This window comes from Asterias rubens, chromosome 10 (assembly GCF_902459465.1).
Source record: "Asterias rubens chromosome 10, eAstRub1.3, whole genome shotgun sequence".
NCBI classification, from domain to species: Eukaryota; Metazoa; Echinodermata; class Asteroidea; order Forcipulatida; family Asteriidae; genus Asterias; species Asterias rubens.
The window spans coordinates 14,288,170-14,313,184 of record NC_047071.1 but is presented as its reverse complement, the minus strand read 5'-3'; the positions used below and the strand labels follow the sequence as shown (position 1 = coordinate 14,313,184).

The 25,015-nt window shown below is 38.6% G+C and overlaps 2 protein-coding genes across 2 annotated transcripts in view; one reads left to right on the top strand and one right to left on the bottom strand.

Moving 5' to 3' along the window:
* Positions 1 to 1,206: 1,206 nt before the first annotated feature.
* Positions 1,207 to 6,822, bottom strand: LOC117296053 (Golgi phosphoprotein 3-like). Its single transcript, XM_033778917.1, has 4 exons — positions 6,498 to 6,822; positions 5,311 to 5,557; positions 3,981 to 4,294; positions 1,207 to 2,686 (listed from the first exon to the last, which is right to left on the bottom strand). Exons 1-4 carry the CDS (start codon positions 6,702 to 6,704, stop codon positions 2,576 to 2,578), a joined length of 879 nt encoding a protein of 292 aa, XP_033634808.1. The 5' UTR covers positions 6,705 to 6,822; the 3' UTR covers positions 1,207 to 2,575.
* A 1,595-nt stretch (positions 6,823 to 8,417) lies between these two features.
* The window catches only part of LOC117295336 (adhesion G-protein coupled receptor V1-like), an 88,065-nt gene continuing 71,467 nt past the window's right edge, over positions 8,418 to 25,015 (top strand). The window contains 13 exon segments of the mRNA XM_033777923.1: positions 8,418 to 8,760; positions 13,850 to 14,036; positions 14,480 to 14,731; positions 15,867 to 15,968; positions 16,462 to 16,575; positions 16,843 to 17,872; positions 18,308 to 18,609; positions 18,993 to 19,131; positions 19,765 to 20,519; positions 20,874 to 20,997; positions 21,611 to 21,871; positions 23,701 to 23,833; positions 24,311 to 24,534. Coding sequence (XP_033633814.1) covers positions 8,747 to 8,760; positions 13,850 to 14,036; positions 14,480 to 14,731; positions 15,867 to 15,968; positions 16,462 to 16,575; positions 16,843 to 17,872; positions 18,308 to 18,609; positions 18,993 to 19,131; positions 19,765 to 20,519; positions 20,874 to 20,997; positions 21,611 to 21,871; positions 23,701 to 23,833; positions 24,311 to 24,534 — 3,637 coding nt within the window. The 5' untranslated portion in view covers positions 8,418 to 8,746.

The following is a 25,015-nucleotide window of genomic DNA, read 5'->3' as shown; positions in this document are numbered from 1 at the left end:
CAATCAAAGGGACCAGACTGTTTTCCCCCTTCTAGCCTCGGTTTGGTTAGACTGAATTCGAATGGGTATGCCATGTTGGATATCTTAGTAAAATGGCTCTTGGGTTCAGACTTATTGATTGAAGTGTTTAATTGTTTTGGTAACAAAGTTTGGTATTCTGCTCAGCACACAAAACCAAACTGATCGGGGTCAAAATAATCGAGCCAAAAGGAGATGTCGTTTGAAATAACTGCTTCCATTACAAATGGATTGGACATAGCGTCAAAAACCGCCATATTTGATGATAAACAATGATAAAACTGCACGTGTGTATGCACTGGGCACACCTCTCAGCCAATGGTAGCCTTACACACGTACACATTTCATCAAAGATGGTGATCAATGATGACATGTGCAATCCATCTATCCAGTGCTTCACACACATCAGTGTAATGGATAGAGCAACACTAGACGTTATGCATAAATTTGCAAACACAAAGCAAACATGGCTTGTTGTTAAGTACACAGCCACAGATGTCACTGTTGCCCTTCCTTTGTCATACATTAACAAACAAACATTAACAAAAATACATGTAAAACAAAAATTCATATTGGGATGAGTATTAATCAGGCATGATATTTGGTTATTGGAAAAAAAGGTAGGAACATTTTCTCGTAAAAGAGCTGACCCGCAATGTATGTACGTACACATGACTTTGCAGGCACTTTAACCAGTTTTGCAGATATTTCCCAGGCACAACCAAAATCTAAAATCAGAATTGAGTTTGAAGAATATCACGCCTCATTAATAAATGAACTGGGGGTGCCTTAAAAAATACTATTTAAAGACAGTGGGCACTATTGGTAATTGTCAAAGACTAGTCTTCACAGTTGGTGTACCTCAATATATGCATAAAATAACTAACCTGTGAAAATTTGAGCTCAATGGGTCGTCGAAGTTGCGAGATAATAATGAAAGAAAAAACACCCTCGTCATACGAAGTTGTGTGCTTTCTGATGCTTGATTTCGAGACCTCAGTTCTTAACTTGAGGTCTCGAAATCAAATTTGTGGAAAATTACTTCTTTCTCGAAAACTACGTCACTTCAGAGGGAGCTGTTTTTCACAATGTTTTATACTATCAACCTTTTCCCTTTACTGGTAATCAAGAAAGGTTTTATGATGATAATTATTTTGAGTAATTACCAATAGTGTCCACTGCCTTTAAAAAATACTATTTAAACAATTTGTTTTCAATTCTTCTGATATTTGTTTGAATTTTTTTATTAAATTTAACTTTTAAAGAAGGAATTAACCAAATATAATTGAACTGAAATTATTTTAAACAGAATCGCACAACCATGATAATAAAAAATTGCTAATGTGAATGTCTTTGTTTTTGGCCTAACTGTGGTTAAAGCCCTGTTTAGATATTGAATAGAAAATTTGAGGATTTTTACACAAATTTGCAATGCAAAAACTATGCATGCACTGTTCAGCTAAAAAAAAGAATTGTCCACCCCCTCCCCCAACTCAACTTCACTGAGCCCATCAAAAAACAAGTCCAACAAGTGCATAGGTGTTGGATTTTGTTGAATGTTGTTCTTGGTATCTAGAAATTTTCAAACAATCTCCTCTTTAGGAATCTATGACTGTATTCGAAACTTGATGTTGGTATGGCGTTGGTCAATTAGATTTGTGTGTTTTACATACAATCCTAAAGAAACTATATTCAAATTAGTTTTTTGTTTTTTTTACAAAGATTTGTTTCTTCTGTTTCTTCTACACTTACAGCACCCTCTAAGACCCTTTATTTACAATAAAATAATAATCTTTGTAAACTTAAGTATAATCCAAGTAACGTTAACCATAGACCAAAGCTTGTTGACAATGTTTCTTTCTCGTTGTTAGGATCACAAAGTATTTTTTTTTAAAACAACGGTATTTAAAGGGAGGGTATTACAGCTTTGGTAATTACTCCAAAACTTATCAAATGCCATTAAATCTCAAAAACGCTGCCGTCTTTTGAAATGAAAATTCTTTAAAGTAAGTTGTTTTGTATATTTCTACATTTATACTGGATTGAAACAACTGAACAGTTAAAAAAACCAAAAGTATACTTTCTTTTAAACCAGTGATTTTGCTTGAGCGCCAAGAAACAGTTTACACACTCACAATGGTTTCCACAAAAGCGTTTACTCTTTTAAAAATGTTGTCGCACTCATACACATCCCCACCCCCCCCCCACATCCAAACTTCCAAAATGATTGGAATGGTGGACGCGCATTCTTAGGAAGTGCGTTCCGCATTGTGCAATGGGTCTTTTGTTAATACATGTAATCATTTTTTATACAAACAAATAGGTCATGTTAACACCACCAAATGGGAGACTGTGGAACGCTAGGTGGCAGCAGACTCAGGTAAATTTGCATTGTTTACAAAGTTCTGTGAATGCGCACCTTACCGAAAACAACAGATTTACCTGGTAAGTGTGCTGCCACCTAGCGTTCCAAAAGTCACCGATTCAATATATTTAATTTAGAAGTTCATATAACCGGTCAAGAGATGATGAAATGAGATTTTTTTTTTACATGGGATCATTTGATGAAGGCGGCTATGACAGCCCACATGACGTCATTGACTCCCTGTTTGCCGATCTGAGCATCTGGATCCAGGTCTAGTAGTTCACGAACTCGCTTCATCGCCAACTGGAAAAGACACAAATAGAAAGTACTTTTCATACATTTAGCTTTAAAAGGCAGTGGACACTATTGGTAAAAATACTGTTTACTCAAAATAATTATTATCATAAAAACTTTCTTGATTACGAGTAATGGGGAGAGGTTGATAGTATGGTATTGGTAAGACAGTGCTCTAGAATTCCAAGGGTCGTGGGTTCGAATCCCACCCGAGTAACATGCCTGTGATATTTTTTCACAGGACTCGGGAAAGTACTGAGTATACAGTGCTAACACTAACACATTGGTGTATATGGGTAAACAACCAAAAATAAGATTTTATTGATGTTAGGCCCTATACCTTTACCAAAATAACCATAAATGCACCTAGGCTTAGTCGCTTTAAATTAACTCTGACGAAATTCGTTTCTGCAAAAAACAAATCTAATAGGGAATTGAGTAATTTTCTTTGGCATTAACAAGTACAAACAAAATATGCAAGTTTAACATCTGTAGAAATCGTTGCGGTACTCGCTAATAAAATAAAGAATTCGAACTGCATCTAGCTACCAGGCAAGCTTGTTGGTCTTGTGGTATGATATCGAGTCTAGAATTGCAAAGGTCGTGGGTTAGAATCCCTCCCGAGTGATATATGCCTGTGGATTTTTTTCACAGGACTCAGGAAGGTACTGGATAAACCGTGCTTAATCTACATTTATGGAAAAAAACACAAATAACAAAGAGCGAAAAAGGTGAACAAAAAGTTGAGAAAATAAAGTCTTTTCTTCTGCCAACGTTCATTGCCACATCAACTCTTAGCACAAGGGCAAGGTATAACAATATTTTGCATCGAGTCCAAACAGTTCAACTTCTCCAGTATGAAAAGAGTCAAGTGCAAGCAGTGTGAAATATAAACATCATCTAATAATGACTATATTACTTTTTGTTGAGTCTATTGACATGTGAGGTTTGCGGAGACACCATGTGCATGAAAACAACTGGCGAAATGAATTTTTTACAGAATACAACACTTACTGTATGCAAATATATCTATATTTACTCCTTTTGGTTCATAGCTACCTCGATTGAATTTTCCCGCTTTTTCTGGATCCCGTCCCTAAATCCTTTGTCCCGCTTTTTTTCTATAAATGGATAATGTATTTGTTTGTACTTATTTTATGCCTCTGAATGAGAAGGTCCGATTTTGATTGAAAGCTAAGGGCCATCTACCCTACTCATTTAACACCTATATTTATATAGGTATTAAAACCAAAAACAATTCCAAAAACCATTGGTAGGCCTATACTTTCCCGTTAATACATACCTCGTAGTCTTCGTCAGAGAGAGGAGCAAATGCATTTTCCAGGACGTCCGATGAGTGAGCCAGATAAATAAGAGACAATAATCTCTTCTCGATACGGTGGGGGTCATTAGGCCAGCGACTTAGCACACCATCTTGTACTCGTTTGATAAGGCGCTGCTTGGCTGTGGTGTCGGTCAGGGGATGTGTCGTCATGTCGAATAGGAGGAAGTTCTGCTTCTCCGTGGTCAGGACGCCTTTCTCCACGAGGTTCTTAGCGAGGCGCTCTCTGACATTACGAAGTTGGTACCGTAGCTTGGCCGGGTTCCATGTTTCCCCTGTACACATAATTAAAAGGCCAACGTTATAAAATCTATCCATCCATCAATGCAAGATTAAAAATTGAATAACTAGGCCTGTATGCTTCGTTTTTGAAAAGGCAAGGGCACCAAGGCATTTTCTCTTTGGCAAAGGGCACCCTATGAGGAATACTGGAGCATTTCAAGGGCACCAAGGCAATGGCAAGGGGCAACGGAGGCAATCGCCTCCGTTGCCTCCGTGAAGTATCAGGCCTGAATAACAATAATACACATGTACTTGTTCGGGGCACAGCAATTTTTCTTCTGGTTAGAGGCACTTCTAATGAGGTAAACGTAAACATGTATTGGAGCTTTGTAAAAGGGCACCACGGCAATTGCTGTGCGTGTCAGTGGCTATTTCCAGGCCTGAGAGATTATACCATGTAGAGTGACAGACCAGGACCCAATTTCATAGCGCTGCTTAACGGCAAGCAAATTTGCATGCTTAATGCATAGCAGAAAAATTTCTCAGCATATTTCACTCGTTAGCAGAAAAATTGGGCGGCCATATTGCGTGTTTACCTTGGATTTACATTGTGACGTCATTTATTTTTGTGCGGTAAGCACCGGAAGGTTAGCATGCCTTTTCGTGTGGATATGGTTAGCAGCGCTATGAAATAGAAATTGCAGTTAGCACAAAATTGGCTGCTAAGCAGCGCTATGAAATTGGGCCCTGGGCCTGATTTAATGACTCTGCTTACAAATAATTGGCGCTTGTGTAAGCAGGAAATGATACGCAATACGTCAAGCGTACTTCATGGGCTAGCAAAAAAATGTTTTTGGCTTTTGCGTGCGTACTCCACATTACTAGACATTCTTCGCTTGCACAGTAAGCAGAGAATGGGGATCATAAGCGCAGAACTAGGTGGTAAGCAAATAAAAGCTATGAAATTTGGTCAAGCTTTGATTCTTGATCATGACAAAACATCCCCTTGAGCAAACCCTGAAAGGGCCTTACTTATATAAGGACTTGAGAACAAGGGAACTTTGCTTACCACTGAGTAATTCAATCCAGCCTTGTGTTGTTTCTTGATTGCTCGTCTCTTTCACAAGTTTCAACGCCTCGTCTAGTAACACATCCCCGGTCGGCGTCTCCGACTTACACTGAACTTTACGGTTTAAAAGACTCCTTCGTCTCATGCCAGTCTTTTCTAATTCAATGCGACCCTTGAGACCTAGTTCTATTAGCATACATCCCCTGAGACCGGATGATATACAGTCATTCCAGAAGGACGTGTACCCCTGTATAGGAGAATCACAACAAAATCATGTTTAGCAGGTTTTTTGGTTTTATTTTTTTTAAGCAACAGGATCATCGATATTCAACAAAGAATTTTTTTCTTCTATGAAATGTGAAGAGTGGTTGGAGCATAAGAGACAGATTGTTAGCGTAAGCAGAGAAAAGTAATTTATATTTAAACTTGACTTTGTTTTGTATACATTGTCTTTTAAGTTCTTTTTTGTGTACATTGCATGTTTAAATTTGTTGACACTAATATCTACGGAACTGTTGAAAACATCCAATGATGGTTTACATTTCATCAGCAACAGGCGGGTACTGAGCAATAAGCAATCAATTCATCTATTGAAACAAGTTTCTCAAAAGGGTAAGTAAAAAGAAGTTATGTTATTCAGTTTTTTACACTGAAACAGTTTAAACAAACTGGCCTTTAACATTATTAGAATTTAGTAGACACATCTCTTATGTAGTATTAACATGTCAAATTCAGTTAAACTTAAATAACCGGATCGAATGAGTCATCTGTTAATTGTAAATTAAGTATAAATTAGAGCCTAAACATTCATGATGAAAACCGAATTGTTGACTCCCATTGGATTGTGTATATGAAAAACTCAACACCGAAAGGAAGATAGAAGAATCTTATTCAGTAACTTCATATATTATATTATATTATAGAGACACAATTCCCTAATTATTGTGCTTGCCCTGAGCAGTCAGTAGAGGACATTTCAGAGACACCAAAATTAAATTAGATATTCTCTAGACTGGGCCCTTCGATTTATAATAATCTGTTTATTATGTTCGGCAGTAAAGTAAACAATGCATTTTGCATTGAGTATACAAAGACGACCACACACCCTACCTTCCCACCCTTTGAACAAATTAACTTTTCCTAAAAGATAACTCATATTATAAAGCACATTATTGCGACCACCTGACCTCTTTATCCTTCAGCCCAAGCAAGAGGACTTCTTCCATCAAAGTTAATCTTTTTGCCTTGGAATCTTCCGTTTCGTACTCATCCTCCTCGTTCAAATCCGGCGAGTAATTCTCCTCGTCTTCGATTCCTTTCCCGCCATCGGCACCTTTTGAGCCCGTATTTCTTTGCGTCAAATTTCCACCACCCCGCCTGGTTATCGAAGTCATGTTTTTGAAGTAATTGTGGTCACAAATTTGGAGGAGTTTGTAGAAAACTTTGTTGAGTGCGTAACAATATTATGATGGACAACAAATATGGCCGCTGTTCATTTTACCGTACCCTCTATCTGTGACGAAGGCAGCTCTGGATTAGACAGACAGAGGGCGCCCTTCAAGTTCTGTTATTTTTTATTCATGTACGATGTGCATAGATGTGTCATTATCATTTCTTTACACAAATTAATTAATCATGCTTGCAATGCCCATTTCCCAACAACTGTTACATTATAAGTTGCCCAGCTGTTGTCTGGACTTATTAGGGTTCATTAGTTTAGTTACCCCATGGAGGAAGGAAAAATGATTATCACTTCTTCCATCGTAGTTAAAGGGCATGGCGATTCATTTATTACCTTCATGTTCAACTCCTGTACAATTTTTTTTTTACAAAATTGAAACCTGGGCCAACACTCCCCCCTCTAAGATTATGGAATGGTCCATTTAGGATATCAGGGATTTTGACTCAATTTTGTACTTCAGAGTATCAGTAATAAAGAAGATTTTGTGTGTTTAGGCGGGCCGAGTTTCATTTCAGGGCGGATAATAACAAAAGACATGATATCTTTTACTGAAAAAAAATATATACAAAATCGCATAGAGAAAAACACTATAGAACAACATACTAAAAAGAAATAACTCGTAAACAATGGTTTTGACTTGGATTTAAATACATAGTGTGAAGATGATTGGCTAACACAAGGGGGGGGGGGGAGATTATTGCTCCAGAGTTATAGCATAACCATAAAGCTATATAAAACCCATGCATCAATGCCCCTGATCACATACCTACCTAGGGACGGTAGCCTCGGATGCTCTTGAAGTAAGTTCTAATGTATAGGAACTCCAACTAAAGACTTTAGGGAATGATTGAGATAATTATTTCATGGTTGATTCCCTGAATTTATATTCCAGTGCTAAACCATGAATGGCTAATGAATTATTAACTGATAGTAAGCCACTATAAATAATCCATGACAAAGGGTATTGGGCAACCAAATGAATCGTTTCGATATTAAGAACATCACGATGCCATTCAATTGGCTAGCAATACTTTGAACAAATCGAAAAGGTGCACAATGTTGGTATAATTATTTTTCGGTTATTTAAAAAAGAGAAAGAAAAAACAACTTATTGAAAATGAAAGACTTCTTTGTAATTAGGCTTGGGAGAAACAATAGTGGGAGAAAAAATACGTTTTTATTGAATATAATATAAACAAAAGTTACCGAATTAACCCATTATTTTTTTTGCGGATTAACCCGAAAATTTAGATTTAAATTTAAAATAATTGGTTTTTTTTCTTCAGAAAATCCATCAGTAAAGTGTAAAACTGATGATATTGTGATCCCGACATCCGACGTTCCAAAAAATATGCAAAAAAAATATTTGCGAGATTGTTCCATGCTAAAATTCGTAGTTTTGTTTAATTATTTCGTTTCGGTTATGGACCCTCGCGCAGCTCGCCGCACACTTTTAAAACAGGTGGTTGTCAATAGCCCCCTCTCGTGACAGTCTTGACTGAAAGTAAAAGGCTTACTGGTCCCCCGCGCACTGCTCAACCCATTGAATTTCCATGTAGAATGTGACTGGTTACCAACGGCAAGTGAAATTTATGTCATACTTCGCTTTTTTTCAATCAGTCAAAAAAGATAAGATCAACGGACGCATAGCTTGGAGTTAAATTACAATCTCCGTTTCCAGGGAAATAGCGTCTCGCCACATTGCGCCAGTCCATTGACCAGTTAGCGTCGAAAAGGATATTTTGAACTCACCAAATTGAATCAATTTTAGTAAACGTAGGGAAGAACATTTCGAGCAAGGTTAATGCAGATTTTCAAACTGAGTTTTGATATTTAAAAGGACTGACTTCTCCACCACATCAGACGCCCTTTCCAGCTCCTCAAAATTAAAAACCAGAGGTGAGGTGCAGCTCTTTTTCTGACATGTGATGAAGACGAACATTTCCAGCGAAGTTTGAGTCTTGGAAACCAATTATGACGGGTGTTAGGTAAGATAATTTACATTTCCCCCGTTGTTTTGCTTGTTTTCACATGCCGTTTGGATGTTGGGTGAAACTATTCAGGGTGAACGCACTGGATTGTGACCGGCCGCGGATTGTTTGTATGGGATTCCATTTGTAAGTTGTGACCCCGAACCTTTTGTTATGGAACAATGGAATGTTTTATTGCCGTTGATGATTCAGGAACGATTCTGGGGAGTTCTGGTACTTGGTAGAATGACATCATCTTCAATATATTTCGAATTTCAATAGTATCTATGGCGATGCTATAAACACAATCTGATTTTGAACCCCCTTTCACTTACCTTTTGCTCGACATTATTTAATTGGAGTCTTGTTATTTTCCATGGGGCAACAAAGGTTTTAAACTTGTCCACTTTTTCAATTTTGTTCAATAAGTTTTGGCTTATAAGTAACATAAATTTGTTTTTAAAATTAAAGACACTATTGCATTGGTAATTGTCAAAGACCAGTCTTTTCACTTCGTGTTTATCTCCACATGCATTAGGCCTTTAACAAAACCTGTGAATATTTGAGCTCATTTGGTAGTCGAAGGTGCGAGATAGTAATGAAAGAAAAACACCCTTGTCACACGAAGTTGTGTGCTTTCCGATGCTTGATTTTGAGACCTCAAAATCTAATTCTGAAGTGTCGAAATCAAACTCATGAAATATTACTTCTTTCTCGAAAACTAAGTTACTTCAGAGGGAGCCGTTTCTCACAATGTTTTATACTATCAACAGTATTACTCATGTAGGTCATTGGTCAGGTCATAAAACTCTCATGCGATGCGGTTATCCGTTTTTATCGGAGTATAATATATCCAGATCCAGAAGGTTTTATGCTAATAATTATTTTGAGTAATTACCAATAGTGTCGACTGCCTTTAACCAGTTTTGTAGAACTAGAACACAGACAGCAAATCTGTTTTTAAAAGTGTGGTTATAATAAAAAATAATAACTCGGTATTCTTCCAAGATCTTTTCCACAATATCGTCAACATAGAGACGATTCTTTTCTACCCAGAAGTGCCAGACTGGCTGTAGTAAGTTGTTGATTCTTGACTTGACAAATGTTTTAAGTAGAAAATGTCTAGATGAACAATTTTAAACATTTAGGCCCTATCTGATTCTTGACTTGACAAATGTTTTAAGTAGAAAATGTCTAGATGAACAATTTTAAACATTTAGGCCCTATCCATAAATAATTAACATGTGACAAACATCCTATATAAAATTTGTTTTAAAAATAAAAAGATGACCTTTACTTTGATCCTTTTGGTAGTTGCGATAACAATTGCCCTCGTTCCCCCCCACCCCGACAGTTGTTGATGGGACCCCGGGTTATAAATGATAAGCTAAAGGCCTAATACAAAAGTTGAACATCGCAAGTTTAAAAAAGTTGTTTTCCCCCGTCATTTTAAATTTATCCAACAATAAAAGTACATTCATATTACAAAAATACAATTGCCAAGTTCTAACCTACATGTATGGCTGGTCCGTCATAATTTTAAAGGTAGAGTCTCATAGGCATTCAATTAAATTAAATTAAATTTATTTATTTCATCACAGATTACAAGTAAAATTGTTTTCCCCGTGTGCACTATAGATTGTTTTTTTTTTCAACAATGCTGATTTATAGCCAAAATTATTAATAAAGATACGGGTACACATTTTATTGTGAAAGTTTCAGCTGAATAAAGTCTGTACTTGCTTAGAAAACAACCACATATTGTCAAGCTTTTTTGACATGACTGTCAGATCCATCCATATTCGCTCCCGGCCAGAGCATTCACGAACAGACGCCAACTCTAAAAAAAATTAAGAAATGATTCATGCATTCATGAATCGTTTCTCAGATACCAAATGTTTTCTGGCAAAGAATTATCCAAACCATGCATGTTACTTTGAAGGAATTCTCTTTCAAAATAATTTTTAACAGCTCTGCAGTGCCTCTCACAAAGCAAGTTTGTATGTTTCATATAATTTTTGAGTACTTACCAGAGGGTATGACCCTACCTTTAAAATCTGAGCATGGTCTGAGGAACTTGACAACGAGCTGCCATATCACAGGTGTGAAGTTGTCACTTGTGGCCGCTATGTTCGTTTTGTGTTTTCGCTGAGTAGCGATAAATTAAAAAACCTTAAAATCTTCCCGACATTGACATTAATCACAACTATTTGAATCATTGACATTAGGTTTTATAGGCCTAATGAAACTTAAAGAATATTTTATGTTATTAAAACCTGTACAAATTTACAATAATCCACAACAAGTTGGATTCATAAGAGGGAAAAAAAAACCCAAAACAAAACAAACAAACAAATAAACAAACAAACAAACAAACAAACAAACAAACCTGCTATCAAGCATCTTTCCCAAGCACAAGTATCAGTAAACAAATAAAACAATAAGCAAAAAATATAGAAGAATGATTTCAACCGCAATTTTGGACGGTAAATCATTCAAAACTATTTTGTACACGCTGAATGTTACTAGCAAATAATGTTTTCAAATTAGGAAAGTATGAATTTTTGGGGCAGCAACACACAATTTGTTTCTTTTTACAATGTACAATTTACCTTTTGTTGTGTAACAAGGGAAATTGTTTAGTAATTAAATTTACTGTTACATAGCTAACGATGCCTGTCATTTGAATGTAAAATGTATACATTAAGAAAAAAGAGTGTAACGAAATGAACAAAATGAAATTACACTATGAAATAGAAACTCATTGGCACCCCTAACCACTTTTTCAAATCAATTACCCCCCCCAAAAAAAACAAAAAAAAAAAACTAAAAAAAACTAAAAAACAAAAACATGTGAGGGCACTGGAATGGCAAAATTATCATGGCCCAAAAAACTGTTGACCAGTAATGCAATTTAATTAGTCTGTTACTTTTTATTTGGTGTTGCATTTTTATTACAAATAAACAAAATTGTAATTGAATTGAATAATTGCATTTTCTTGACAAAACCCATGCCCATGCAGCCATATTCAATGATTTAGCCAGGAGTTGGTAATTATGTGGTAAAAGGCTGTCAACATTTGCTGGAAATTAAAAAACTTGGTGTCCAATTTGTTCACGTAAAATACATTTATGTACAAGTAAATAAAAGATAAAATAGGGTGTCCAAAAGACACACAGACAACCCTCTGGCTAAAACACTAATGTAATATTATTGGGCATTCCTTCCACCATAGGCCTAGAGCATAGGTCCTTGCTCTGTGCTTCCACTATGTGTGTGGATGATGAGGCCTACATGTTGCCTAAATAGTAGATTACTAGGTGGTGTAGTCATTTGTATGGTATAATTAATTGATTAATCACGTTGTGTATACAGGGAACTCCCTGTTGCCTTTTGTCCTTGAAAATTCTAATAATGGCTCTTTGTGTATCACACACTCAGCCACTGTGTACCGGAGGATTTGGTAAAAGCAATTTCAGAATAAAGGAACCGCCCTGTGTGTTGTTAATTAATGGAGGGTTTAATGGAGTTATGAAATGATGGGTGTGGGGAGAAAATGAAATGGGTTCCAGTCCAAAATAATAGAAAGTGATACTAATCTAAGATATCTCTCTTCAAAACCAACCAATGACTTGAATGAAAATTGTATATTTTGTATAAACAATTACAAAACATTGCGCATAATAATCAATCCTTGTGAATCAGGCAGGTTCTTGGTGGTTATTTTGGAACCACATTTTTGTGAGCACACCACGTGGTTGTTTTACTAAATTGTAACTGAAAAATGTACATTATTTAATTTACTGTTTTTTTTTTTTATTATAGAAAATCTTTTTGAAAACATATCTTTTATGAAGAGAAGTTGTGGGAAAAGCAACACCTGTTATTCCAATTGGCTTATGGGCTGTGCATGTTAACAAAAAAAACTGAATTTAAATCCATCATAACCAGCTGTATCATAAAGAGTGATCTGCTAAATGAAGGTTAAAACAACTGTACACCAGTCAAAATTTGCTTCAAGTTGTCTGCCTGGCGACTCGTTTCGGTACTTTAAACAAACAAAAACAATCTTTACAGAATACAATGTGCTAAAAGATAATTGTTTGTGTGTTGCACTCAAAACATGAATTATTAAGAATAAACTTTTGGCTACATTGGTGCAACCATGTTATAATTCTCTTTTGAGGCAGTGTTGGCTCAGAAAAGAGCCGGTTTGGTTTTGACGTTTCGTGCAGTGTACATTGCTCGTCTTCAGGAGATACTGTTCGTAATGTCAAGACAAAACCTGCTTTTTTTCTGAGCCAACACTCCCTTAAAATAGAATTATTACATGGTTGTAGTCCGCAAGTTTACTTTTATTTATTATTAAATGTCATCCTTCACTCCATACACAGCTTCAAACATCACTTAATAAATTATTAGAGTAGTTTAGATTAGTTCAGTTTTGAAAAGCATACATGTAGCTCTATTTATTGTAAAACAGGGACCAGTGAAAAAGTTGGCAGACTGGTGAAAATGACAAGCTAACTGGTCCTGCGGGCTAGTCACTGTCAGAAGTAAGAAGCCATTCAACATATAACTGCCGTTAGCCAGAATTAACCACACCCAAGTTAACTGTACATTCTTAGAGGAATATATATTGTATATCAGATCTGGGAAGCGGTAGCAAAGTGACCACCTACCTTTTAACAAGATGCAACTTCCCAAGTGTGGTTTATGACTTGACATCTGAAATATAAAAACAATTATGTGAACATTAATAATTAATAATAATGGAGACTTATACATGTAATGCGCCATGTCTGTCTCAAAGTGACACTCCTGGCGCAGAAAACCCTATTTAAGCTGACATAAGAACTATAAATACCAAATAAACAGGTTTTTCAAGGAGATGGGTTTCGAGTTCATTATTGAATGTGAGATAGGAAGTCTCCTTTCTCAGTTTGATGGATAGTGAGTTCCATAAAGAAGGACCAGACCAAGAGAAAGATCGGTTTCCCCAGGAGTGATGGAGAGGGGAACTTGAAGAAGATTCTTGTATACATTTTTAAAACTTCTCCATTCATTTTTTAAAACTTCTCCATTCTTATCTTTTTTTTCTGACAGACCCACACGAGAGACCATACTGGTTATCATCTCCTTGTTCACGTTGATGCTGATTGGTTTAGCTGCTGCCCAATCAGCTTCAATCTCATTTGCCAACCCAACCATAAGGATAACAGAAGGGGGTGTAGCCGTTGTCAGGGTGCAGAAGACTGGCGATAGTGCTACTGCTGTTGGGGTTAGAGTCAGGGTAAGTTGATGAAACTCCAAGTGTTGCATACTGTGGGTGCATTCGATTAGCTTCGCCGAGTTGACCCCAGTGTGCTCAACCAGGTGACCCCCTGGTTGAGCTAACTTCCTCCCACCACTAACACCAATGTATCTTGGGACAGCCGACTGGAACTACTTTCATTGTGTGCATTACTTCCAAAACTTTTTGTCTATTCACAAAAGGATTGTAAAATTAAATTGCAATGTTAATTTATTTTACAAGCGCCCCTTAAGTATCTTCAAATACAATAATGAGTTTTGTCAGCACCTGCTAGTTTGCACTTCATTCAATCTGTGAGTATACCCCAGAGGAGGTTTCTGCACAGTATAAGAAGATGATGGTTATTAGACTGTGTTATCAAAGTGGGTTTGAATTTACAGCACTTGTCATTGAGTAATAATTGAATTATTTTTGCTCTTTAGTTTCAAGATCAGATGGCTGCGATGGCAGATTTTGTCGGCACTGATTTCATCTTGAGTTTCCCCGCCGGCTCTGCATCATCCACCCTCCAAGGTAGTTTCTTCTCCATCGATGACGACGCCCCTGAGCCGGATGAACTGTTTGCTGTTACCATGGAGATATTCAGCGGTAGTGGTGTCATTGGTAACCCGGGTCAAGCCTTCATTACCATAGCCGCTAGCGATGATGCGTTCGGGGTGATCGGTTTTAATGTGGTAAGGACATAAAAAACGGTTTGTCATCATAACCCATAGTCATAAACCATAGTTCAATTTGAGTACTGTCTTGTACAATTTGGACTAAAAAAAATACAAGTTTTATACCATTGTAAAGCCCATCTTCTTAAAGCCATTGGACCCTTTCGGTAAACAGTGTTGTCCAAGGCCCACACTTTGTGTACCACAACTTCTATATCAAATAACAAACCTGTGGAAATTTAGGCTCAATCGGTCATCGGAGTCGGGAGAAAACAACGGAAAAACCCACCCTTGTTTCCGCGCGTTTCGCCGTGGCATGACATGTGTTTAAAATAAATCCGTAATTCTCGTTAACGAGAATTTCTATTGTTTTGCTGTTTTCTCAAAAAGTAAAGCATTTCATGGAATAATATTTCAAGAGAAGTCTTTCACCATTGCCTTCTGTAAACCTTGTAAGTTATTTGTAAATCTGTGAACTTTTTTTTTTTTTTCTGAACCGAAAGGGTCCAATGGCTTTAAGGGTGGGCTCTCTTCTTGTCTTAGTCTGTCATAAACCCGCAGTAATAAACCATAGTTCAATTTGAGTACTGTCATGTACGACAAATTGTTGGATTGAGACAAGTTTTATACTCATTTGAAAGCCCATCTCAAGAGCTCTCTTCTCGCCTTAGTTTTTTGTTTCTGTGATGATTTTTGTTTAGGCGAGGCGATTGGCCAGTGAGTAGTCTTATTACCAGGAACAATTTTACCAACGAGGGCTAGGTACTAAGACTAGATTTCCTGATACAAATGATTTGGTTTTCCTGATATATATGATTTGGAGCAAGCTTTGAAAACAGCCTCTAGATTGAGCAAAATGTCTGTTACCTTTCTTCCAAACATCAGGAAAACTAATCAAAAATACCCCCACCCCTAAAAACCAAGGTTTTGCAAAGAATGTATTTTCAGTAACCATAGCTTCCAGTAGACGTTATCATGGAGCAACCATCTTGTGGTTTCCTTTCAAATATTTGTAACCAACACGAGGCTTGAAGGAGATGAAATGGCTGCCACTCAAATCCATCAAATTCATGCGAAAACCTCAGCAATGGTTAGTGTCTGAAAACTCTTTAATATTGCCGATATTTTGATACTTTGATTGCAATCTTTTTAGGCTTCCCCCGTACGGGTCAATGAAGAGCTGGCAGCGTCATCTCTTCAACTACCATTAAGACGAGATCAAGGAACATTTGGAACCGTCGTCGTCTCATTTGAGGTGAGTCTTCTTATCGAGGTCACCATGGTCCAGTGGTTAGACTGCAGGACTTGCAACCACAAGGTTGTGGGTTCAAATCCCCCAAGCTAACCATGGTCAAGTGAAGCCAGTTAGGCTGCAGGACTTGCAATCACAAGGTTGTAGGTTCGAATCCTACAAGCTAACCATGGTCCAATGGTTAGACTGCAGGACTTGCAATTACAAGGTTGTGGGTTCGAATCCTCCGAAGCTAACACCTGATTTAACAATGACTAGAATAAGTATTGATGTCCAGCTACTGAATTACAACTTCTTGACTTGTGCAACTCGTAATCGTATAGATTTGAATTAAATAAGCTGATAAAGTTTATGATGCCTGATTTGAGATAAGAATATGTACTTGACACAACATTGACTTCAAATCCTCTAGTTCTCAAGAAACATATAGAGTATCGTCTTAAGGGAATTCTTTGTACAAATAGCTGTTCATTGAAATTGTTTTTGTTCTGGTCAGATAACTGGTGGGCCAAGTTCTCTCGGGAATGATGTCATACCAACTGCTGGGAGTGTTACTCTTGTAGAAGGAGCCACTACCGGTGATCTGATGCTGGCGGTTCTTGCAGACAGTGTAAGTATATCTAGAATATTTCAGTCTCCTTTTCTGTGTTTTTCACCAACTGATTCAGTTCAGTGAGCACACACTCCCTACCCAACCCACTCCTAGTGGGTTTCAGTTTAGGTTTATAGTCCAAGCCTACACGTTTATCCTTTTCCTGTTCCAGCCTTTTCACATTTTTATTTTTGTAAGCATCCCTTGTTCTATTTTGGAGCTTCCAGGGTTTGGTACAACTAAAATTGTGCCATATTAATTTTCTTCTATTTTTGCCATGTTTAGATTCCAGAAGATGATGAAGAGTTCACAGTACTATTGACCTCTGTTAGTGGTGGAGCCAGTCTGAACGACTCAACCCAATCCATCGTCTTGATCATCAATGCAAACGACAGCCCGTTACGTTTCTCCCAACCCGTCTACACCTTCCCTGAAGATGCTGGCATCGTCACGGTGGAGGTCCAGCGGGGTTTAGACAGCGACGGGGTGACGCCCCTAGGGCCCTCGGACGAAACAGTCACAGTGAATTATTGGTTTTACTCTGGTAGTGCCGAGCTTGGTGTTGACATTGTTGTTACAAACGGAAGTCTTGGCTTCTCGCCCGGAGAGCAGAGAAGAACAATTAGTATCGCTCTAATGGATGATACCATTCCGGAGCTTGCTGAAGACTTCTCTATTGCTCTTCTAAATCCGAGTGATAACGCTGTACTTGTTGATCCCAGCACCACTGTGGTCACCATCCTACCGAATGATGATCAACATGGGGTAGTATCCCTCACCTCGACCAACCCCGGATCACCGCCCAGCATAGTCATCGATGAGGATACGACATCCTTCACGGATAACTTCTCCATCATTCGCGACGGCGGGACATTCGGCGAAGTCAGTGTCGATTACGTCATAACCCGTAACGACTCCAGTTCATCTCCCGTCACCACTGACCTTTCGCCCGCTAGTGGCACGGTGACCTTACCGGAAGGTCAGAGGTCACAATCCATTCTGGTGACTATTAATAGTGATACCACACCCGAAGAAGCCCAGCAGTTCATCATATCTTTGCTGGTTGGTACTGTAACGGGAGGAGCTGACATTGGTGCTGTCACCGAGGGCGTGTTGACGATACGCGACAGCGACGACGCATACGGCGTGATACAGTTCTCGTCAGACAGTGAGCAGCGTATAGTGACGTCAACGACACCGCGGCGACTGCAGCTGATGTTAACCAGAGCTGCTGGCGTGGTTGGTCAGGTGTCAATGACTTTCTCTGTTGTGTATCGTCTGCCATCTGTGAACCCAGGTGGCTTAGGCAGCATTGGTAAGTAGATACTACCAACATTTCTGTAACAAATCAACTGGTAACAAATACATTCTCCTCATTGTCAAACCTGAAGAAGAAACCTCAAGTAACTTTTTTAGAATGATCTGTAGTTTCTGAGATAGTCAGTGATCAATCAAAAACAATCTTTTTTCAATTACGGAGTAAAGCAAACAAAATATCATTAAATAACAGTAAACATAAATGTAAAAAATAGAGTATGTAGCTGTTTTGGTAATCTGAATAATATTTCTAGGAACTGGCATTGATTCCAGAGCTAAGTGGATTCAAATCCTACACGAGACTTGTTTGTGGACATACTTGAAATTACTTTTAAAAGTACACCATTTAAACATTTTTCATGTAATCTTTTGTTCACTCAGTAGATTTGGTTTGCTCAAATTTTTAAATTTGCTTGTTTATATTTTTGTACAGATGTTGTGGATGGTCCCGCAATGCAGACTACCATCATCCCTGCCGGCTCCACCGTTCACCGATTCCAAATCCCCATCAAGTCCAACTCCTTCCTCAGTCTGGGTGCGACCTTTGACATCACGCTTCAGAGTGTCCAGCTGTTGAATCACCCCACCTTACTCCCTCCGAGCAGCCCAAGGCTAGGCGTCCGGACGGCAGTGAGTTTGGAGGTGACGGATAATGTAGCCAATGGGGAAATAGGATTCGACCAACCAGATGAGATGAGGTTTGTCACTGAACCAGATGGTTCCACACCCACCCAGGTAAAGTAAACTTTAAGATATTTGAATTTAGGATTTTTCATTTACAATTATTTACTCTTTGACAATTAAGAAAGTATGGTTTATTTGGTTGCTTTGATACTTATTTTTTGAAATGGTTCATTTATTTTTACAAAAATATCATCGCAGCAAACCGCTGAACTTCGACATAATATGGTCTAGCATTCTCCTGAAGACGATCAGAGCATTCTGATCGAAACGTTGAGGAGGTTGAGTTGTCAACCATCGGTCAAAAGACAGTTTACACACACCGCACCTAATTATACTCTCACCATGCAAAAGTTTAAAATTCTACTTACTTTTGCAAGAGTTGACTTAATAATTAAATCTAGGGTGAATAATCTTATTTTGTTTTTGATATCTAGTTGCCATTGGACATCACAAGGGAAGGTACATCTGGAGAGGCTATCGTCTCCTGGCATGTCGTTGCCGATCCAAACTACCCTGTGGCACCAACTGATGAGGATATCAGTCTGTTCTCTGGTACAGTCACAATCGCCTCAGGTAAAGATCCTACTTATAAATGCTGTTACGGTTTCGATTCACCTCGTACCTCTACCACTTTCGTACTCTGGACACTATTGCAGGGTACAGGTGAATTTGAGCACTTTGTACCCTGGACACTTCATACCTTTTGCAGGGTCTGAAGTGACTTTGGACACTTTGTACCCTGGACACTTCATACCTTTTGCAGGGTCTGAAGTGACTTTGGACACTTCGTACCCTGGACACTTCATACCTTTTGCAGGGTCTGAAGTGACTTTGGACACTTCGTACCCTGGACACTTCATACCTTTTGCAGGGTCTGAAGTGACTTTGGCCACTTCGTACCCTGGACACTTCATACCTTTTTTTTGCAGGGTTTGAAGTAACTTTGGACACTTCCTACCTTGTACTCATTCAGGATCTCTGCCATCTAAAGGGAAATTAACTTAAAAAAAAGAAATTAAGTTTGTTAATCAAAATTTTAATGATACAAAAAATATTGAAATATAAAACGTGACTTTTAAGTTAAAGAAGAAAACGTTTAAAAATTGGTCATTAGTTTTTGGAGTAATTTTAAGAGTACACCCTCTCTTTAATTGTTTTATTCTATTAGATAATAAATTTTCATTATTCCTTAACCCTTCTTCTCAGGTACTTCCAGAACACAAATAATCCTTCAGATTCTGCCTGATGACCTTGCTGAAATGGATGAAACGATGGTCGTTCAGCTCTACAACGTACAACCCACCAACCAAATCCTCAGACAGGGCGATACAGAAGTGCTGGTGACAATCCGCGAGAACGACGGTCCTGGTGGCTACTTTGAATTCTCCCCGCTGACCCCCGGACCTTTTGTGATTACCGAGGGTGGAGACCTCACCCAAGTGACTATTCTCCGCCTCGGGGGAAGCCTCGTTGAACGAAGTGTCCGATACTTCGCTCAGGGTGACAGCATGCCGCTGCAAGAATTCTACGGTCTGCCGCAAGTCGTGACGTTCTACCCCGGAGAAACGAGCAAAGAGGTTTCCTTTGTCGCCCAGCCTGACACCATTCCGGAGCTTAATGAGACATTTCAGTTGACCCTTGCGAGTTTTGGAAACCCGCCGAGCGACCTTGGTGTCCGGACCACCATCGATATCACGGTTCTAGAAAATGATGATCCACACGGAATCTTTGGGTTTCCCGAAGACCCAATGGTGCGATCGATAGATGAAAGCACTGGATCCGATAGTTACACAGCCAGGTTTCCTATAGTACGCAGCGCTGGACGATTCGGTCAAGCTAACATCTCCTGGTCGGTAGTCACCACTGGAGCTATAGTAGATATCTCTCCACTGTCTGGTACCTTGAGTTTTCAAGATGGAGTTAACACCTTGGATATAAGAATAACTGCAAGGGCTGATGAGGTGGGTACCTGTCTCGTTTTTTAATAAGACTTAATAATAGGACTCCGCACTAATGACGTCACTTTTGTCAAAATACCTGGATGTCAGACAAACATGGCACACCACATATGCGATTACTGCATCATATCGACGCGCCAAACTGTACTAGTAGTATAGTTAGTCGCGAGTAAATGTATTATTTGGATGTTTGTGTGTTAGTGAAATTTAAAACTTTTGTCTGAGATCCGGGTACTTAGCTTCTATTTTAGCATTAGTGCAGAATGCTGTTACCGAACAATTAGTGATTTTGGAAGTGGATTTTCCTTGTTGTTTTTTTCTAAACAAAATTGTCTATTTGTACATATCTATCGTTAGATTCCTGAGAATTCAGAGACTTTCCAGCTGACATTGCGTGACCCAACCGGTAATAGCCGTTTAGGTGTTGTTACCATGGCAACTCTGAACATCAACAAGAACGATGACGCCATCTTCTTTGAAGGTTCGTTTTGCTAGTATGGGAATCTGCACTTTCTAATTGTACAATGTTATTCTTTTCCATGTATGCGTGGTGTGTTGAGGCTGAGTGGTCTAGTTCACCCGATCCAAGCTTTGGTGTTGTAGGCAGCAAAGTGTGGGAGTGAGTCTCGGTCATGACGCTTGTGCACTTGCGCAAGGCACTTAGCCATAATCACTTTGTACATAGTTGGGAAGGCAGTGCATTCTGCCCTACCAGCCAGGCTCCTAGTGAATGATAATACCCTTGCCTACATCCTTACAGACTGTGAAGGGGTAACCCTGTTTCAGCCCTAGGAGTACATGTAGGTGGCAATGGGCTCCTGGTGGCAGTTGATTTGGGTCAGTAGCCCAAATCAGTTAAGTGTAGCCCTCACCTTCAAGTAGCTGTCCAGTCTTGTAATGTTCGACTATTTCTCATAGAAGAAAAACAAAAATAAAAATATGCCTTCTTATTTTTTTTTTTTAATACTTTTTTTTAAACCACTTCTTTTCACAATTCAGATCCCATCACTAAAACTGTTTTAGAACCCAGCGCCGTGCCTTCATATTTAATTTTTAATTTATTTTTACAAGCTACTTTTTTTTTTACATTTCAGAGCCTATCACTAAAACTGTAACAGAACCCGGCGCCGTGTCCTTCATTGTCCGTCGGAACGGCACAGCTGCATCTCTGGCCTCGGTGGACTATCGCACCATAGCTGGATCAGCCACGGACGGCCTGTTGGACTATGCTCCTATGTCTGGTACCCTAGAGTTCCCAGTGGGTGTTAGAACTGGCCAGGTAGCAGTCAGGATACGAGACGATGACATACCGGAGGATGATGAGTATTTTACCATACAGCTCTCAAATCCAGTTGGTAAGTTCGCTAAACCATCCAACTCAGTTTGTTTGTATCTTCCCGTCAAGGGAACTCGACACATCCAACAAGGGTTAACGCAAAAGCCAATCTCTCTCATACAAACATGAGTATGTCTACGATTACGAATTGCACAAATCCAGAAATTGTGTTTTAATTTTGGTTTTATCCATGTACACCGATGTGTATTATAACTGTATACTCATTACTTTCCCGAGCTCTGCGAAGGCCATGAATCAAAAATAGAAAACTGGGTGTACACGAAAAACAAAAATTTTACAAGATTGGACGCAAAACTACAATATGTTACAAAAACGCAGGGTTCATGAAAATCAAAACTTGAACAGAACAATCAAAATTTTATTCAAGCACAAAGTATTACACCACTGTATAAAATTAAAAGTGTTTATGTTGCTGTGAATATTTACATAATGGCCAATTGAGTTGTTAATTTTCTCTCTTCATTTGCACCATCATGTTTTAGTTTACTCATTTGGTGCACGTAAGTAACTCATTTCTACTCATTTTGTAGAATGTTCACGTGGTGGTTTCACTGCTTCTTATTCACTATTTTGTAACCATCAGCTGGGATTTGTCCCCCCCTTATTACAATTTTATCCCCAAATCCTTTAAAATGCTTCCCCTGGTTCTGCCTGGTTTTGATGGAATTGGTGCTATAGTATTAGTTCTGGTGTTGGGTTGGCATTGTGCATAGGTTACTTGAAAACCATCGAAGGGGAAAGTTAAGAAGGAATGAGCGTTTTTCAGCCCCTAACCTTCAAGCATGGCAAATAATCCCAATAACTTTTATTTTTAAAACTGGTGGATGGTGTCTTTATGTAGTTTTTGTATCAATTACTATTTTAATTCATTTAGTAAACATTATCTTACTTTAGTAGAGCACGTTTTTGTGGTACGCTTTCACACTCTTCATTGGTATAGTATTTTGATTAACATAGTTGTAAATCAAAAATATATTACCAGAATGGTTTTAAAAGAATTTTTCGCACAATTTGTGTGTCAGGCTTTCCGAATGAATAGAACCAAAAAACAGGGTCCAATTTCATACAGCTGTTCTCAACAAAAACAAGCAGGGAACCAGTCACTGAAGTGTACATGACATTATTATTTGGCTGGTAGCCCTTTTTCTGCTCAGCAAGATGCTTTCTTTTTTAGATTGAGCAAATTGTGGTAAATAGCTTTATGTATCCACTGATGAGATATTTTGGTTTGGAAAACATTTATATATTGTTTTTCCCTTTCCTGGAGCTCTACGGTGGGCTATCGAGAGTTAGCACCAAGATTAGGGCAAGAAGGCTGAGACTAGCAGGTCACTGTCTCAGACATGCTGAGCTGGCAGTGAGCAAGCTTGTGCTTTGGGCCCCTACTCAAGGTCACTGTTCCCGAGGTAGACCACAAACCACCTATGTGGACACCTTGTGCCGGGACTCTGGACTGCGTCTGGAAGAGCTGCGTATAGCAATGGAGGACCAATGTGTTTGGAGGGCCATCAACCGATGCTCCGCATCGACTGAATGAATTATTTTATAGCCATTTTAGATAGGAGGCTCTTTTGAATATGACAGCAAAATTTACTCGACTAAGAGCCCAGCTGTCGATTTCACCAAACTCTTCCTAACTTAGGATTAATCTTAGAACGAGTTAAGTTCCGTAACCACAGACGTTAGGACACATTGAACTCATCCTAAATTAGGGTAACTCGCCCTAACTCGAGTTACTGGTCCTAACTCGAGATAGGATTATCCTAGGGTTTTGTGAAATCGGCTGCAGACCTTTTAGAGAAATATTTTCTTTAAACAAAATTTCAGGGGATGTGGTTGTGTACGGGGCGCCTACTGCAACTGTTATCATAGCTGCAAATGATGATCCATATGGCATATTCAGCTTCAGGGAACCGTTGAAGAGGGTGTTTACCAGTGAAGGGATGTCTATCTCCACCACGTAAGAAATTCTGATTAATATTGAATAGAAATCAAGTTAAAAACCCATATTATGTGCTTCAAAGTTTGTTTTTACCCGCCTTGTTAAAAATTGGTTGTCAGAGACAATTTGGGGAGAAGTTCACAGTTGATGGGGTTACTTTTTATTTACAAACTGCAGAGACTTAGATTTGCTATTTACTGGACAACAAGCATGGGTTTCTACATGTCTCACTTAATATACAATGACCTCAAAACCTTCTAGATTGCTTCAAAACTGCAAAATTGTTTTTGCTACGTTTAATCAGCTAGTCAAACCGCAGAGCGCTCAGCAGGGTGCACTTGGCATCCAGAGTGTTGTGTGTTTTTCGTTTTTCAGCAAGTAAAACCATGTCTCTCATAGGCAAAATTTTGATTTTAAGAATTTGTTTCCGACTACCTGTCCTGGATTAATTTTGACGAGACCCATTAGATTTGTTCTATATTTTCTTCCCCAAAGAATCCAGAGAGAGCGTGGAACATTTGGCACTGTTCAAATCCATTGGCAGATTGTTTATAATGGATCGTCCAATCAGGTTCAAGATGGGTCAGATTTTGAGGTTGTCGCGGGGTCAGTTGTTTTTGCTGAGCGGCAAACAACCCAGCAGATTGAGATCACATCCAGGATGGACGGACGTCCGGAGTTTGAAGAATTCTTCAACTTAGTGTTGGTTAATGTCACAGGTAAGAGCCAGTGAGGGGTTAAACCAACCAGCTGTTTTCCAAACTTCTGCCTCATTAGAAGAAAGTAACTTCAATTCCATTATTCTAAGTTCTATCGCCACCATGCAATACCTCAAATAATTTTTTCTTTGTCTACCACAAAATTGATGTAAATTTACCGTGTTAGCTTCCCTTGTGGTTTATTGCTTCATTTGGCTTCTGACAAAACTCCCCTCATGGAACCTATTCTCTGTTCAGCTTCTCAAGTCTGCATCAAGTCGCATTTTTCTCATTTTGCTCCTTATACATGGAGTGCACTCGCTATTTCAATCAGATAGTATGACTCCTTATGCATATTCAAGAAGTGTGTCAAAGTTTGTTTATACCCAACGTAACAAGCATCCTTGATGTAGTGGCATAATGCCTTATGTGTTGTATGTATTTATGTATGTATGTATGTATGAAGGTTGCTAGTCAATGTTGTTTTCACTCAAAAATTTCA

What these genes read in the sequence shown, in the direction of transcription:
- LOC117296053 (XM_033778917.1), bottom strand. Translation starts at nt 6,704, where the DNA reads ATGACTTCGATAACCAGGCGGGGTGGTGGAAATTTGACGCAAAGAAAT. An exon ending in CTGGATTGAATTACTCAGTG is followed by an intron (nt 4,295 to 5,310) that starts GTAAGCAAAGTT and finishes TTATGTGTACAG; the next exon opens with GGGAAACATGGAACCCGGCC. An exon ending in TCTCTGACGAAGACTACGAG is followed by an intron (nt 2,687 to 3,980) that starts GTATGTATTAAC and finishes TGTCTTTTCCAG; the next exon opens with TTGGCGATGAAGCGAGTTCG.